This window comes from Plasmodium coatneyi, chromosome 3 (assembly GCF_001680005.1).
Source record: "Plasmodium coatneyi strain Hackeri chromosome 3, complete sequence".
Lineage (NCBI taxonomy): Eukaryota > Apicomplexa > Aconoidasida > Haemosporida > Plasmodiidae > Plasmodium > Plasmodium coatneyi.
Window position 1 is genome coordinate 316,113 of NC_033558.1, and position 15,373 is coordinate 331,485.

The 15,373-nt window shown below is 36.2% G+C and overlaps 2 protein-coding genes across 2 annotated transcripts; one reads left to right on the top strand and one right to left on the bottom strand.

The window, feature by feature from the left end:
* Positions 1 to 872: 872 nt before the first annotated feature.
* Positions 873 to 2,530, top strand: PCOAH_00004720 (Uncharacterized protein; the record flags this gene model as incomplete). The annotated part of the gene is made up of 5 exons (XM_020057287.1): positions 873 to 907; positions 1,122 to 1,332; positions 1,522 to 1,704; positions 1,882 to 2,105; positions 2,362 to 2,530. The coding sequence occupies 5 exons, from the start codon at positions 873 to 875 to the stop codon at positions 2,528 to 2,530; spliced, it is 822 nt and encodes a 273-aa protein (XP_019912873.1).
* Positions 2,531 to 13,831: 11,301 nt separating this feature from the next.
* On the bottom strand, positions 13,832 to 14,610 carry PCOAH_00004730 (Uncharacterized protein; the record flags this gene model as incomplete). The annotated part of the gene is made up of 2 exons (XM_020057288.1): positions 13,832 to 14,344; positions 14,545 to 14,610. 2 exons carry the CDS (start codon positions 14,608 to 14,610, stop codon positions 13,832 to 13,834), a joined length of 579 nt encoding a protein of 192 aa, XP_019912845.1.
* Positions 14,611 to 15,373: the final 763 nt, after the last annotated feature.

The following is a 15,373-nucleotide window of genomic DNA, read 5'->3' on the forward strand; positions in this document are numbered from 1 at the left end:
ACTGTAGGCACACACACTTATTTACGCGTGACGCAGGGAACATTCCGGGCTGACTTGCCCTCCTATTGCCAATCTGTTTAACGTTCTCCTCCTGGACGTTCCGTTCAGCCCTTAAAACGGTTTAACCGAACGCGTTGTCGCAGTTGGGAAATAAGCGGATGAATAATGCCTACTCCTTTTTTTTTTCTTTCCCCGTATGAACATGGAATAAGGAAAAAAGAAAGCGTTTTAAAATGTGTATGAACTCTCTTCACAAAAAAGAGTATCCAAAGAGGAAAGAACGAACAAAACAACGTCATGATTTGTCCAGGTTAGAAAAAAAAAAAAAATGCCCACCAATTTTACAACTAGCCAAAAGTATTCTCCACATTCGCTAATTTTCAATGTTTACCTGAACCAAAAAAAAAAAAAAAAAAAAAAAAAAAAAAATGAGAACAGGTAGCTACGTTTAACAGTATATATTTAAAAGAAAAAAAAAAAAGAGAGAGACAACGGAAAATTACAGTCCCCAGGTTGATAGAACTCCAACTCATGTTCCTCTTTTCTCATTTTACCCTTTTTAGACTTACAACATTTTTATGTGTGTAAAAATCTGACAAATGCTGCTGTTCATGACGAAATGGCTCATATTTAGCAGGAGGATGTATCCCTTGTGCACATGTTTTATTTCTGATCTTTGCTCATTTCTTTTTTTTTTTTTTAATTATCGCACATATTTCACTTCAAAAAGGTTTTTATTTTAAAAGGGGATTAAATTGGACAGACACAACCCAACTATTTTGTCCCTACGTTCATCCTTACCACGTGCCATCTCCTTCGGCGGAGAGAGGACCCCATATACGCAACACATCCGCCACAACACTGTATACAGAATGAAGGAAAATATAAAGACACTATACATTCATGGGTGAGAAAATGCAACTCCCCTTCAGCGCAGCGAATGTACATCCACATACAAGCGCACGCCCATTGGTCGGCAACCCTGAGCAGCCGTACACATCCCTTTACCACGACCCATCATTTACTAACAACTCACCATTTACTAACAACTCACCATTTACTAACAACTCACCATTTACTAACGACCCCCCCACCCACACACACACACACCTTCCTGACAGGTTTCACGTGTTTGGAGGAAGCAGGAAGAAAAAACTGATCGAAAAGGCCGTGGGAAAAAAGAACTTGATGGTGGCCAGCATAAATCAGAAGCGCAGCATCAGCTCCTTCATTCTGTTCCTTCTCTTCATTGTATGCGTCATGTTGTTTAATATTTATGTGTCCTACCAGTTTTCAGATTTGCTTTTTCTTTCGATAACTGTGGCTTTGTCGGTGAGTGGGAAAAATGATGTCGTTGTGTGTGGTTGGGGGCACATGCACCTATGTGTGACCAAAGAGTATCCTTGAGACGGGCGAACACCGGGGGAGCAAATTGCAAAAGGGAAACCGCCTACCTTCCACCCCTCCCTTCTTCTCTGCTGTTTGTCTCACTTATCGAAACCATTTATTCTCCATCTGCAGATTGTAATTGTTGTAGTTATATATTTCATCGGGTCCCATTTAATTCTGTACTACATAATGAAAAAGTCGATTAAGCAAGCAGAGCAGAAGGTCAAGATGTACAACCCCGATGTGATTGTTGGGATTTACTTCGGGGCAGTGGTAGCCATGAATCTGAACTACAGGAATGGGAAGAAACCCCTGGTAAGGGCAACTAAACTGGGGAGAAAAATACTCCACCCGAACCCCCCATTCACCCCTTCTGTGTGTGTAGACGCCATGGCGTGTTTTTGTTAAACATGATCGAACCTTGTCGGCTTCGCTTGCTGCCATTGCGGGGTGTTTCTTCCTACGTGGCTGCTCACTTCTGCCAACCCACAGGTTCTTGTGTCCCCTTCTGTGAAGACATTCCAGAAATTCACGCATAACTCAGAAACCGACTTGTCCTCATTCCCATACGTAATAATTGTGCATGGGTCTAGGGATACGACCACCCCCATAAGTGTTTGCGATAAGCTCATTTCTTCCATGCCCTTGGGCAAGGGAAGACTGGAGGTAGTAGAGGATGATCATTCCTACTCAAAGCTGAAGGAGTCCGATTTTAAGTACGTAAAATGGGGAGATCGCAGAAGGCGTAAAGAAGTGTAACCCCCCTTTAGGAACACCCAAGAATGATGTTGTTCACATGGACAAGGGGGATGTTGTTCATTCTTCCTCATTTTTTTTTCGCTGCACTATTTATTTGTCCCATTTGTTGTGCTTTGTTTTTTTTTCCCTTTCCCTATTCCTTTCCTACCTTCTGTCCATGGTCCACTTCCTTCATTTTCCGATGGGCCACTTCTTTTTTTTTTTTTTCTGCAGGGCCTGGATCAATGAAGCCAAGTACAAACCGTCCACGAGCATAGTCCACGTGGCGAAGAAACTGAAGGACGAGCATATTGGGCAGAAAATACGGATAAACACAGAAACCCTCAGCGAGGCATCTTCTTTCGAAAATGACAACGCTGAGGAGGCCGATCCCTTGGTGTGACGCTAGGACTGTCGCAAACACACACACAGAGGAAGAAGAGGCATACAAATTGTCCACATGTGGATCCACACCCATGTACGTGTAAATCTACGTGTGTGTGCGCGCAGTATGCGCACGACGATCCATTCAAGGTCCTATATATACTCCTGTGATGTGAACGAATACACATGTTGGAAGCTCCCTTTTCAAACCGATTTCAAACCAAAGTGACGCCAATCGGAAAAGTGTCCTTTTGTTCTTTCTTGCAAAGGTGGGGAGGAAAAAAAAAAAAGGGGGATCGTCGTCGTAGTCGTCGTTGTTGTGGTCGTCCAATTTGATGTTCATCCTACTCCTCTTCCTCTTCCTCCCCACCACGTATCACCACCTTGAGAATGCAAGAGAACGTGCGACTCACATACAATCCTTGTGCCGCCCCCGTTTTTTTTTATTTTTTTAACTTCACCAGAAATGTGTTCTTTGTGAACTGAGTGAGCAGGGCACCTGTGCGAATGCATATCCATACACATATGTGCAATGCAGTCCATAGTAGTTATTTTGTGCTAACTTTTAACTTTTCATGCTAAAAGGAGAGAGAGATGTTTCGCTTCAGAAAGGGGTCATTGTTGCGAACCCCTCCCCCCCCAGCATGTATGGGAGAATGTGTGACGGAAGCACAGCACTACTATATAAAAAGGGAGGTGCGTAATGCATGAGTAACTTTGTTCCTATGTAATATTTAGTACAGTTCATGCCCCCTTCCTGCGTGTTCCATGTGTAGCCTAATTTTTATCCAATAAATTTAAGCTTATTCCGAGTACTAATAATATGTGCACACATTACCCCGTATGGAAGGTCGTTAGGTGTTTCGTGGAAGCAAGGTTGTTAGGGGTGGCAGGTGGAAGGAAGAGGAGAAAGGAAGAGGTGCTCCTAATGCACATATATAAAATGAACCGCATACAATATATGAACTGCATATAATATGTATGAACTGTGCATTACACCACACAATAATATATATGTGATCTAACAAAACTTTAATGATCTAACAACCGACCTACCCCCTACCACCACCCCCAACGTTCCCTTTCCATTTAAGAATGAAAATAGAACATAGAGTAGGTGGCATATTCTGAAATTTTTTTCTAAAGAAGAAAGGCAGTTGCACAAGCCCCCTTTTCCCTTCTATATATGTACATAATAAAAGGAGCGAATGCGTGCACATACAATGTAATAGGGGAGCATGCGTGTACAAATAGTAATAATGTAATGTTCTGCAATGTTCTACAATGTTCTCAAAGAATAGCGGTACGGGGAACTGTCATAGCATACTGTAGTAAAGGAATGTCTAAGGAGGAGGAAGGGAATGTGGTGGGTGTGAAAAGGGGGGTAGTGCTGTGCTGCCTGTACACGTACATGTTATATATATAATTATATATGAATGTAGGGAAGTAAACAAATTTTTCGTCCTCTTTAACACGTGAAGGAAGGGAGGGAGTGTATTCGTTTCTTAGTTTGTTTTGAGTGTTTGTAACCTTGTTTGTTCATTTGTTTGGTACGTGTGTGTGTCTGTTCGTTTGTTGTTTGTTTGTGCTTGTTCGTTTTTTTGTTCTATATGTATACAAGAGGACGACCTTGACGTCGAAGAAGAAGAATAATAGTACCAATACATTAGAAAAATGGCACCAGTAAGAAAGGAAAAAATTGAGAGGAAAAAAATTTATCCTTCCTTAGACCCTCTTTCGTTCCTTCTTCTTCTATGTTTAGAGAAGAAACATAGTACACAAAATGGAACATTATATGTACACAACTGAATAATATATATGTGCATGCAGAGGCAGTGTATATATGTGTAAAATTTGTATATGTAAGTACATATACGAATGTGTGTATGTTAAAGTAAAGATACTTACATATATATGTACATATGTATGTATATGTAAAAAATACATATTCGTCCCCCCCCCCCCCCCCCCCCAACAACAACTACTTCCTTCATAGAAAGTGAATTTGACGAACTTACCTTCAGGTACAAACTTATATCATAAATTCGTGAACGCAGATGGAAAGGAGTGTAACTCCATTGGGGGCGGGTACGATAAGTTGAAGGGTGCACTGGAAGGTAAATTCAAGGAGAGCGCGGGACCAACTTCTTTGGCGGGGATTTTCATGGGAGCTTATTGCATTGCATGTGAAAAAAAAAAGGAATATGAGCTGAACCAGGAAAAACCGCACTTAAAAGATGCACCCTGCCAAGCCTTTTATCACTGGATAGGTAAATATATCCTGAACACTGATGGGGGATACAAAATATCAGATGTACTGGAAAAAATTTACGGTACGCTCGATGATACTACCCTCGGTCAAAATAAATGCACAATTACCTACGCTGATGTTGACAAAGACAAGTTCGACAATAGAAAAAAAGTATTCGACCATTACCATGACTGTAGTACCGTACAGAGGTATTTAGACCAAATAAAGGATCGCGCAGGTGGAGCGGAGAAAGACCCACAGTGGACATTTTACAAGGCGGAAGTTACTAATGCATGTGATGCTATAAGTACATATTGCGCAACAAATGGGGTAGACACAACTAATAAGGATCCATATTGTGACGAATATAAAACCAAGTACAAAACTTCCTGTGATGGAGTGAACCAAACACCACTAACATGTTCTGAAATAAAGGAACCTGAAGTGGAAGGACCACTAACTGATCCACAACATGAACTCGAACCACCAGCTAAACTGGCAGCAGTGGGGGCTGAAGAACCTCATGATCAGGAACCTTCTGAACCTGTAAGGGATGAGGAGCCTTCTAAGGAACCGCATGTGCTGAAAGGTCCCGAATCCCATACAACATCTACTTTGACGGGGGACGGCCTGAAACAACATGTAAGTAGTCAGTTGGAAGTGACTCTCCCTATCTCTACAACCAGTACAGAAAGTACCAACAGCAGTGTCACCTCTGCTGCTGTGTCTGCTGCTGGTGGACTTGCTGCAATAGGGATACCAGCACTTGGATACTTTTTATATAAAGTAATACAATAATTACCATTATAGTGAAATTATATATAACAATAATAATAATAATCATTATTATTATTTCCTCCCTTATTTAAAAGGGGAAAAAAAATATATAGAATGAACTGTATACAGTGCACTATATATAACACATATTTTTACACCCCTTCCTTTGCCCTTCCTTTCTTTCCACCCCTAACAACCTTTCTTCCCCCTTTTATTTTAGTACACTTCATTCTTTCCTAACATACATAACTTTTTTGGAAGCAATAGAAATAGAGGAAGCAACAGAAGGGGAAAGAGATCCATTAGGAGAGAATTGAACAGGTTCCCGGACGACGACGACGACTCTTCTACCGAATATGCAACTACAATTTCCACCACGGGCGATTCTACCACATTATATTCTGTCCCATATATTAGATAAGTTCCTTCCCTTCCTTCAACCCCTAAGATCCTCCTTTCCTCCTTAGACCCTTCCTTCCTTCACCCCCTAACACCCTTTCCTTTCCTTCCTCCTTGGACACCCTCCTTTCCTCCTCCTTAGACCCTCTTTTCCTTCCTCCTTCCTTAGACCCTCCTTTTTTTTTTTTTTAAGAAGAAAGGGAGAAATGGAAGAACAACCTTCTTTGCCTTCCTTTATGCACTTTTTGTCTTCATTTTAAGAGGACAGGAAGGAAAAACTGGCAATCCATTATGTTCTTCTTATGTCCTTTGGGGAAATATAGAATATAGAATAGTCAATGGTAATCTGCAGTCTAATGTAGTAGTAGGGGAAATTGGGGAAATTTGGGAAGGGAAAAAAGGGAAAAGCTTACTTGCAATGGGAGCAAGTAAAAAGTTAGGTAAGGAACTTGTGATAATATCTGAGTGGGAGTAGAATCTTTTTGTAACAGATATATATATAACATAAAGTTACATGAAGGTAACGTAGGGAGTATGTGCATAGAAAAGGGAGGAGAAAAAAAGGGTGATTTGGGAATTATGAATATACATTGACCAAATTTTAATAGTAAGTTTAAATGCATGTGGAATGCATTTTTCTGTAATCCAGATAACAATAAATGAAGGTTCTTATTTTAAAAAAAAGGAAGAACTACTTTTCCACTTCAAAAAAAAAAAAAAGAAAAGGGGGGAACGCAAAATGGGGAATGAATAAAGAATAATATAATAATAATACGCAATTCTGTGTATAAAGTATAATTATGCAGAAGAAGGGAAGGAAGGAAGAAGATCAAGTATATGGGGGGAAGGAGGGGGCATGTGGAATGTACGCCATACCGTTACCCTCAATCTTATCATCCTTCCCGTACTGTGTGCTCGGAGTAATTAATATACTGCACTTTACATATATAACTAATAGGTGTAACTTATATAATTTAATATTGCCATAAGTTATATTTAATGGAGGAAGGGGGAAAATGGTATATATTTTACATGTGTAAATAGGAATTTAGTGTATATTACAGCTGAGGAGGTCATAATAAAACATGGAATGAATATTACTCTGTGCAGCTGTTTAGGAATAATAGTGCAATATAAACAATACTTATAGGCAGTAAATAAATACTACCGGGAAAAATAAATAAAGAGAATGAAAAATGTTTAATATCATAAATAGGGAGGAAATTATATATTTTTTCTTCTGTATTTTTTGCACATTTTCACATTTTCCTAAAAATTTCGACTTTTAAATTAAAGGAGGGAAGAAAAATAATTGAGGGAAAATAATTATTATGTTCACATAGAATGCATATAATAATATTAGGGAGGGTAAAAATATGTGCGTGGGAAGTATATGCATTAAATGCAGTTTAGAAAAATAAGAATTATGAATTATGCTGAAAAAAGTAAGAACTTCCCATGTATAACTCTAAGTACACATATCAATACAGAATAGAAGGGAAGTAGTTCCCCCCGGGGAAAAAATACATAATATTCAAAGGGAAGTTCATATTCAAGGGCAGTTTATATTAAAGGGGGGCGCACTCATATGGAAATAGAAGTTTTTATAGACTAAAATATTGCAGGAGAAAAAAGAATAAGGAATATGGCAGATGTAAGTGGAAAGAGGAGAAAAAAACACATAAAAAAAAAAAGAGAACACACGGAAAGAAGAAAATTATCCTCTCTTTATTTTTAGAGAATAGTACATAACTGAACATTATGTATTCATACAACGCCGTGTACACATTAGAATCAAAATAAAGGGGCACGTGGAAACATCTATGTGTACGTAATATTCCCTAATTGTACTTGTAGGGGAAGGGTGCAGGTACAATTACATTACCCTCACAACAAATATACAATGAACTGGATAGTAAGAGTTGTCCAGAGGACCGGAATAAGGAAGTATACTGTAAGGGGAGTGTAGTACAAGATGTGAATACCGCATTAAGAAAACGACAAATTAATGATCAAAACTTGGCCAATAAAATTGTAAGGAACTACTCTTACTCATGTGAAGTGAAGTCGAACTCCGCGAGTCATTATAAACCTTGTTACTTTCTGTTTTTCTGGATATGTACTAAAATAAAGGGAATATGGCGTAATGGTAGTACTTTTGGGGGCACCATGGACGCTATTTACGCAGCACTGGACAAATTCGACCTTAAGGATAAAAACAAGAATAATTGCATTAATATATACCCTAATATTATGGAATTTAAATGCGAAGTGTTTAAAATTTTTTTGATTACGAATATAACATTAAAGCTCTGAAGACAGACCCAAAGTGTAAGAATGATCTCTTTGAGCATAATTATGCCACACATCTTACTGAAGTTCAAAAAGCATATACAGGGTTATGTACTACCTGTAAGACTGACAGTAATACGTATTGTGAAGAATTTAAACGGAAATATATGAGTGACGGTGAAAACTGCAATAGTCAAACACTACCGGAACTAACATGCTCTACTGCCGTCCCACGTGCAGAGCAATGCGACGACAGTCTGGAAGCAGGTAAGACAAATAAAAAAGGAAGTAAGGAGAAAAAAAAAAATTAAAGGAAAAAGAGAAAATGAAATAAAAAAAAGAAAAAAAAAGGACGGAGAACAATGCAAGGGAAAATGTTATGGTTTCCCTTCTTAGAATAAGGAGTTAAAAATATAGAGGAAAGGTTTTAGGATTAGGAAGACTTTACGATCTAAAGGTTGTTCACGGTCTAAGAATAGTAATATGGCCTGGTATTTATGTGACAGAGGATTAAGGGGTGTGTAGGATTTAGGGGTTGTAGGATTAAAGAAAGAAAGAAGTTTAAAGGCAAAGGTTAAAAGGTGTGGGAGGGGTGGTTCACACCTAAAGAATTTTAGGTGTAAACATTTGCTTATTACACTAAAAAAACAACAGCTCTCTCTCCTTTTTTCCTTAATTTTTCAGATGATGTGGTTGGTACTCAAAAGCAAGATAAAAAAGCTGAAGGTACTCCTAACCAAGGAAAAAAGGCAGAAGGTGCACAAAACCAAGGGAAAAAAGCAGAAGGAGCACAAAACCAAGGAAAAAAAGCTGAAGGTGGTGCTGCTGCTAGCAGTGCCGTTGCACCAGCTGTATCTGCTGCTGGTGGACTTGCTGCAATAGGATTACCAACACTTGCTCTTTTCATATATAAAGTAAGTAAAGTAACAATTATCATTAAAATATAAATAATAGTCTCTATGAATATTTAGTTCCTTTTTGTCTTTTTTTTTTTTTTTTTTTTTTTTCTATAAGCAATTAATGTTAAAGTAGAAAGCACACCACATATATAATATGCAATGTTTCCATTTCCTTTTTTTTCCTTTCCTTTCTTTTTTTTTCTCCAGTATACATCCCTATTCCGTGGAAAGAAGAAAATGTCCCCTAAAGGCAGCAGCAGAAGAAGAGGAGGGCGAAGATCATTGGAACGTAGTTTAAATACAGAAGAGGATGATGATTCTACCGAATATACAACTGAATTGTCGACAATAGATTCTACTATAGTAGAGGACGATTCTACAGTATATTCTGTTCCATATACTACATGACCATCCAACATCAGAAGAGGAAGAAGAGGAACATAAAGTAAGGATATAGCGATAAAATCAACGGGGACAACAGCAACAGAGGAATATGGGTTAACATCGTATATGTATGAGTAAGTGAATATGGTGTTCCAACCTCCACACACACCTTTTTTTTTTTTTTTTTTTCCATTTATTTTCTTCTGCTTTTACTTTTTTTTTTCCTTTTTTCTGTATGTGTATGTGTTTAGCTATGTATGTAAGTGTACGTAGGTGTGTGTATGTATTATACATTGTTTATAAAGTTCCCTTCTAAATATTTTAATTAATAGCACATAATATGTAATGTCCCTACCCCCCTTTTCCTCTTCCTCGGCGTCGTTGTCATCGCCTTCCTCTTCACACCTCACATGCAAAGAAACTATAATAACGTATGCAATATACTTCCTACATATATATATATGAGAGAGGTACAAATATGTTGTCATTCTATATATAAATGAGGCGAATTGTTCGCATGAACTTGTACACAAATTTATATAGCGCATACATGGGGGAGAAATAATATGAACTATATTCCATGTTTACCTAATACGGATACAATATGGATATAATACGGAACCACTGAAGTTATCTCCCTTTTTTTTTCCAATATATATGTGTAGAATATATAATTTTTGTAAAGAAGCGGTTCCCATAACGGTGCTAACAACATGTGGCGATATATCGCAACAATTATTGTATACAAGAGTGGAAGTAATAATTGTTATAGCTGTAGGGAGTGCACGTTTTGGGGTTTCATCATAATATGCAATTAATGAATTCCTGTTCCATTTCTTCCATTTATTATTCATTTGCCAAATACTAGAACAGAAAAAGGGGGGAGCTGCATAAATAAGTAACGGTTGCATGAATAAGTAGCGGTCTCATAAATAACAATTACAACAATTACGGTAAATAACTAAAATGATGATTATGCATGTATATACATAATCATTCTTATATATGTGTGTACAATGAAATAATAACCCCATGCAGGGGAAAACATGAAAATCCCCTAAACGCCTTTGAACCTTTCCCCAAACCTTCCTCAACCTTTCTATTCCTAAACCTTCTAAGTACACTGAACCTTTCTGTACACAATTTATGCATGCTAAGTGCAACATATATTCCCCTGAAAGTTCTCGAAAATTTAAATCAGAAAGAAGAAAAAAAAAGAGAGTGTCAACCTCCTTAAAAGAATATTTATATATTTTAAAAAAAGTTAAAAAAAAAAAAAGAAGAGGGATGAGGTGAATTTTAAAATATAATATGAATTAAAAAGGGGAAAAAGGGAAGGAAATGCTCAAAAAATGATGGTATATACATAATATGAATACAATATGCATGTATTTCTTCCTTTTCCATAGAACTAATGTAATTTTGTCATACTACCGTATGATGTATTCCTCTCATAAGTGTTCATACCTTATGGAATACTAGATAATGTACACATTTTAAAAAAAGGGGGAGGGGGGAGTGCATATTTTCATTATGAAGTACGTAATATTTATGAATATCCTTTAATAATTTCCCTCTTTAAATAACAGGAGTGTATAAAATAAATAACGTGCATGCAGAAATGTTTTCCTAGAAAAAAAAAAAAGGAATTTATGTATTTTTTATACGAACACACTCTTCATAATGTATGCACTCCTTTCCCCCCTCCCGCTTTCAACCTCAAACACAGCAAACAAACAACAAACAAACACAACAAACAACAACAACCACAACAAACAAACAATAAAAAACAAAACAACCACAACAAACAACAATAACCACAACAATCCTTGTAGAACAACAACAACAAATACTACTACTACTACAATCCTTGTATAACAACAACAACAACAACACACAACAAACGGAACAAAATAATCAACACACTACAAAAGATACAAACAAAATAAATGAACAAAATAATAAGCGTATAGAAGGAATATGCTTAGCATATATGTGTGAACGCATTCTAATATAGATTTATTATATACACAGAAGAAATATGGTTCAACCATTGAGTGGGCAATCGAGTGCGCTCGATCCGTGGGAAGGAAGAACAGATGTTCTTGGGGTAAGTTATTGTTTCTTAGAGCCGGGTGAATGGAAAATATGCATGCTGCTCGCACACAATTCATACTGCACGCTGTCCATATAATATAGAAAAAAAGGTATACTGAACAATGATAACACATATAAAATTTTATTCCCTTCCATGTATTATATTTATAGGCTGTCCTGTTCAGTGGTTTACCTTCACATAAAAACTTTTATGATAAATTCAATAGGGAACAGGGTGAATGTGCAAGTTATTACGGTCCTGACGCAACATGGAAGGGGGATTTAAGTGGATATGGCTATGTTGGAAATGATTCTACTAAGATGAGGGACGCCTACTGCTATGCAAACAACAACATAGCTAGCGCCAATCCGTCTACTGATGATTGGTGTTTGTCCTTTTATTTTTGGTTGGGGAATATATTATATAAAATTTCAGCGGACACTGATTTATTTTCCCAACGTATGAAAGAAATATATGCTGCATTAACAAATTCTGATTTCCCAAGTAAGTGCGAACTCATATACAAAAACACCACCACCACCCCTCTCACCAAAAACGAATTCGACCGCCGCAAAAAAAATGTTCGACTATTCTAAGGACCATGATGCTTTAAAAAATCAAATAGAAGGTTCTAAGCAAAATAAATACCACTGTACCCAAAAATATCTCGACTATGTGGAGGACGTTCTTTCCACTTATGATAACGTAAAAACGGACTGCAGTGGAACTCCATGCCCCGATACTGAATATTGTGCCCAATTCCAGAAGATGTTTCAAGGGTATAACCATGATGAAATGGTATCATTGAAGAACCTATTGAAACAAGTGTCAAACACCGATGTAATAACACATGGGGGGGATGCTCTTGGGGAAACGTTCTCTTTTGGGAATACTACCACCACCACTGCTGTTATGTCTTCCATATTTTCCATAGGAGGAATTGGTGGTGCTGCTGCTTTGTTCTTATATAAGGTTACAACTCATATATACACACATATACATACATATATATATACATATAAATACACATGTATACATATATACATACGTATATACATATATACACCTTAAATATATATATACATATATATAGTTATATATATATAAGTATATATATATATATATGTAATACACATTTCCGCGCCACATCCTTTGTTTCCTCTTTTAGTATACTTCCTTACCATCTTCGTTTCGTAATTCTTTTTTTGGAGGACGAGGAGGAAGCAAAAATAACAACATCAATACAAGAAACAGAAGAGGGAAAAGGTCACTTGATCGTCATTTTGATACGCTTACAGAAGACGACGACAACACCTCCACAACATTATATTCAACAGAAGCTTCTACAATAGACGACGATTCCATGACAGAATATTCTTCTCTACCATCTTCCAAGAACAACAGCAGAAGAGGAAGAAGACCAACAAATAGTGCACAACAACAAGGGCTGAATAGAAATAATATAAGTTACGGTCGCACGTAACAACACACATCGTATATGTAACACCTGGAATGGTAACATGTAATATATACTTCCCGCCCCTTGCAAGGGAACCATAATTATAAATGACCACCATGCACACAGTTCCTTATGATAGTAACATTTACCATAGAACAATTATGCAAACATTGTGCAAATTGTGCAGATTATGCAAATTATACAAATGTGTGTACAATATATTCCTCCCACATATTATAAAAAAAAGAAAAAAAAAAGAACAAATGCTTCCATTATGTGCACATATATATATGTATATGCATTATATATGTATGTATTGTATATATATGTGTATAGATGTATATATACATATATATGTAATGCACATAGTGGAACTTATCAATATTTAAAAGGGAAAATTTCCTATTCATAATATCCATAAACAATTTGTAATTCAAATAAAAAAAGTTACACATATATAAATGAATGATATGTACTATGGGGAAGGAGTAAGCAACATGGTAATTTATAAAAATAGATGTGTGGGTGTATACACTGTACAAATATGTATAAAACTCATCGTAAAAATATTGAAAATTTTTATGAGTTGATCTAACAAATATATATAAAATTGGAATGTAACCTTGGCAGCATACTACTAGAACGTAGGAGTTTTGTATTCTTCCCAATTGTTCGTATGTTCCATGTTGGTAGTGTTCCGGCCCTACTCCTCCCCACTCGCCCCTTGGGAGAATTCTATATTCTGACTTTTCACTCCATACTTACAACCCCCTTTTCAAAGGGTAGTACGTTCCAACGATCACGCTTAATATGATACATATTATAAATATGGGAACTGTAATGTAACATGTAGTCCAGGAATATGGTGGTAAGCTATTATAAGTTTTGACGAACAAGACTAAGCAATACAGAGCTGCTGGATAAAAAACTATAATGGACAATGCGAAGAGGATCCACTTTTTATTTTTACTAATAGGATATGACAATTTATTGTCCAATTCTTTGGTTCCGGCTTCCATTTTTTCATTCATTGCATTGTTCTTTGTGCATTGTGACCCTTCTGATTTAGTCTTCGAATTTGACGTTCCAGACTTCCTATCCGACGCGGCATTTACAGGAGGACCTCCCTTAGGACTAGCAAGTAATTTATTCTTTTGTGGTGATGGTGGTGGTTTTTGTATTTTAGTTTCACCCATTAGTGATCGACCAATTCCTATATTTAATGGACCATTCTGAGTAGTTCCATTATGCCATGATGTGCCCAATTCAGTTACCTAACATGGAGGAGGTACGAAGGTGAAAAAAAAAAAACGTATAATCGAAACTTGTGCAATATGCAAGTATTAGAATGAAACTAAAGAAAGGAAGGGAGGAAAAAATTTCTTTTTTTTATTTTTTTGTTTTTTAGTAAGTACGTAAAAAGTTATTCATAATAAATGTAAAAATTTTTAATATACAGTAATTATGGACGTACGTTGTTAGGATATTGCCAGGAATAAAGTATCAAGTTCCATATAAAGAATTTCGCAGGAGATATCATTTTTTTCCTTCCTCTTTAGCGTGAAAGAAAATTTTTTTTTTCGAAGATGGCGAAACAACTTTCTTTTCTTTTTTTTTGTTTTTTTTTTATTTGTTCTTCTTTTTTTTTAAGGTAAAAATAAAGGTGTTTAAAGAGAAAAATTTTTTCTTCCTTAGATATATATATTAGCGGAGTTTGTATGATGATTATTTCATACTTCTTTCTTCTTTTAGAAAATGATAATTCAGTCGTGTTGTATGCGCGACTCACTTATTTTTTCTTCCTGAAGTGTGTGCTACGTATATTTTTTTTAATTAGAATTTATTACAACATAAAATAAAATATACATATATAGAAAAAAATAATAATCATAATTTAAAGTAATGGTACACAAAAAAAAAAAAAGAGTAGTTCATTTTAGTTACTTAATTATTATGTTTTTTCAAAAATTAAGTTAGAAGTTGTTAGTATTCTTTTTTTCTATGTAGAGAAAAATTAATATGAGCACTTTTTCTCAATAGCATATCGCACTACTTTCCTGACGGTGTACAGTAGGAACAAATTGTTCATATTTTGAGCATATTAGAAAAATTATAAATAGATTTGTATAGATGCATAGTGCTGTGTGCGTGCTCAAAATTTTTATTGTCTTAATGTTCAGATATAAAGGGTGAAAAAAGAAAACATTTAAAAAAGAAATATGTTATATTTTTTTTTTTTATGTGCTCGAAGGGTGGAAGGATGGAATTCTTTTTTTTTTCTTTTTTTTTTTTAAAAAAGAGAG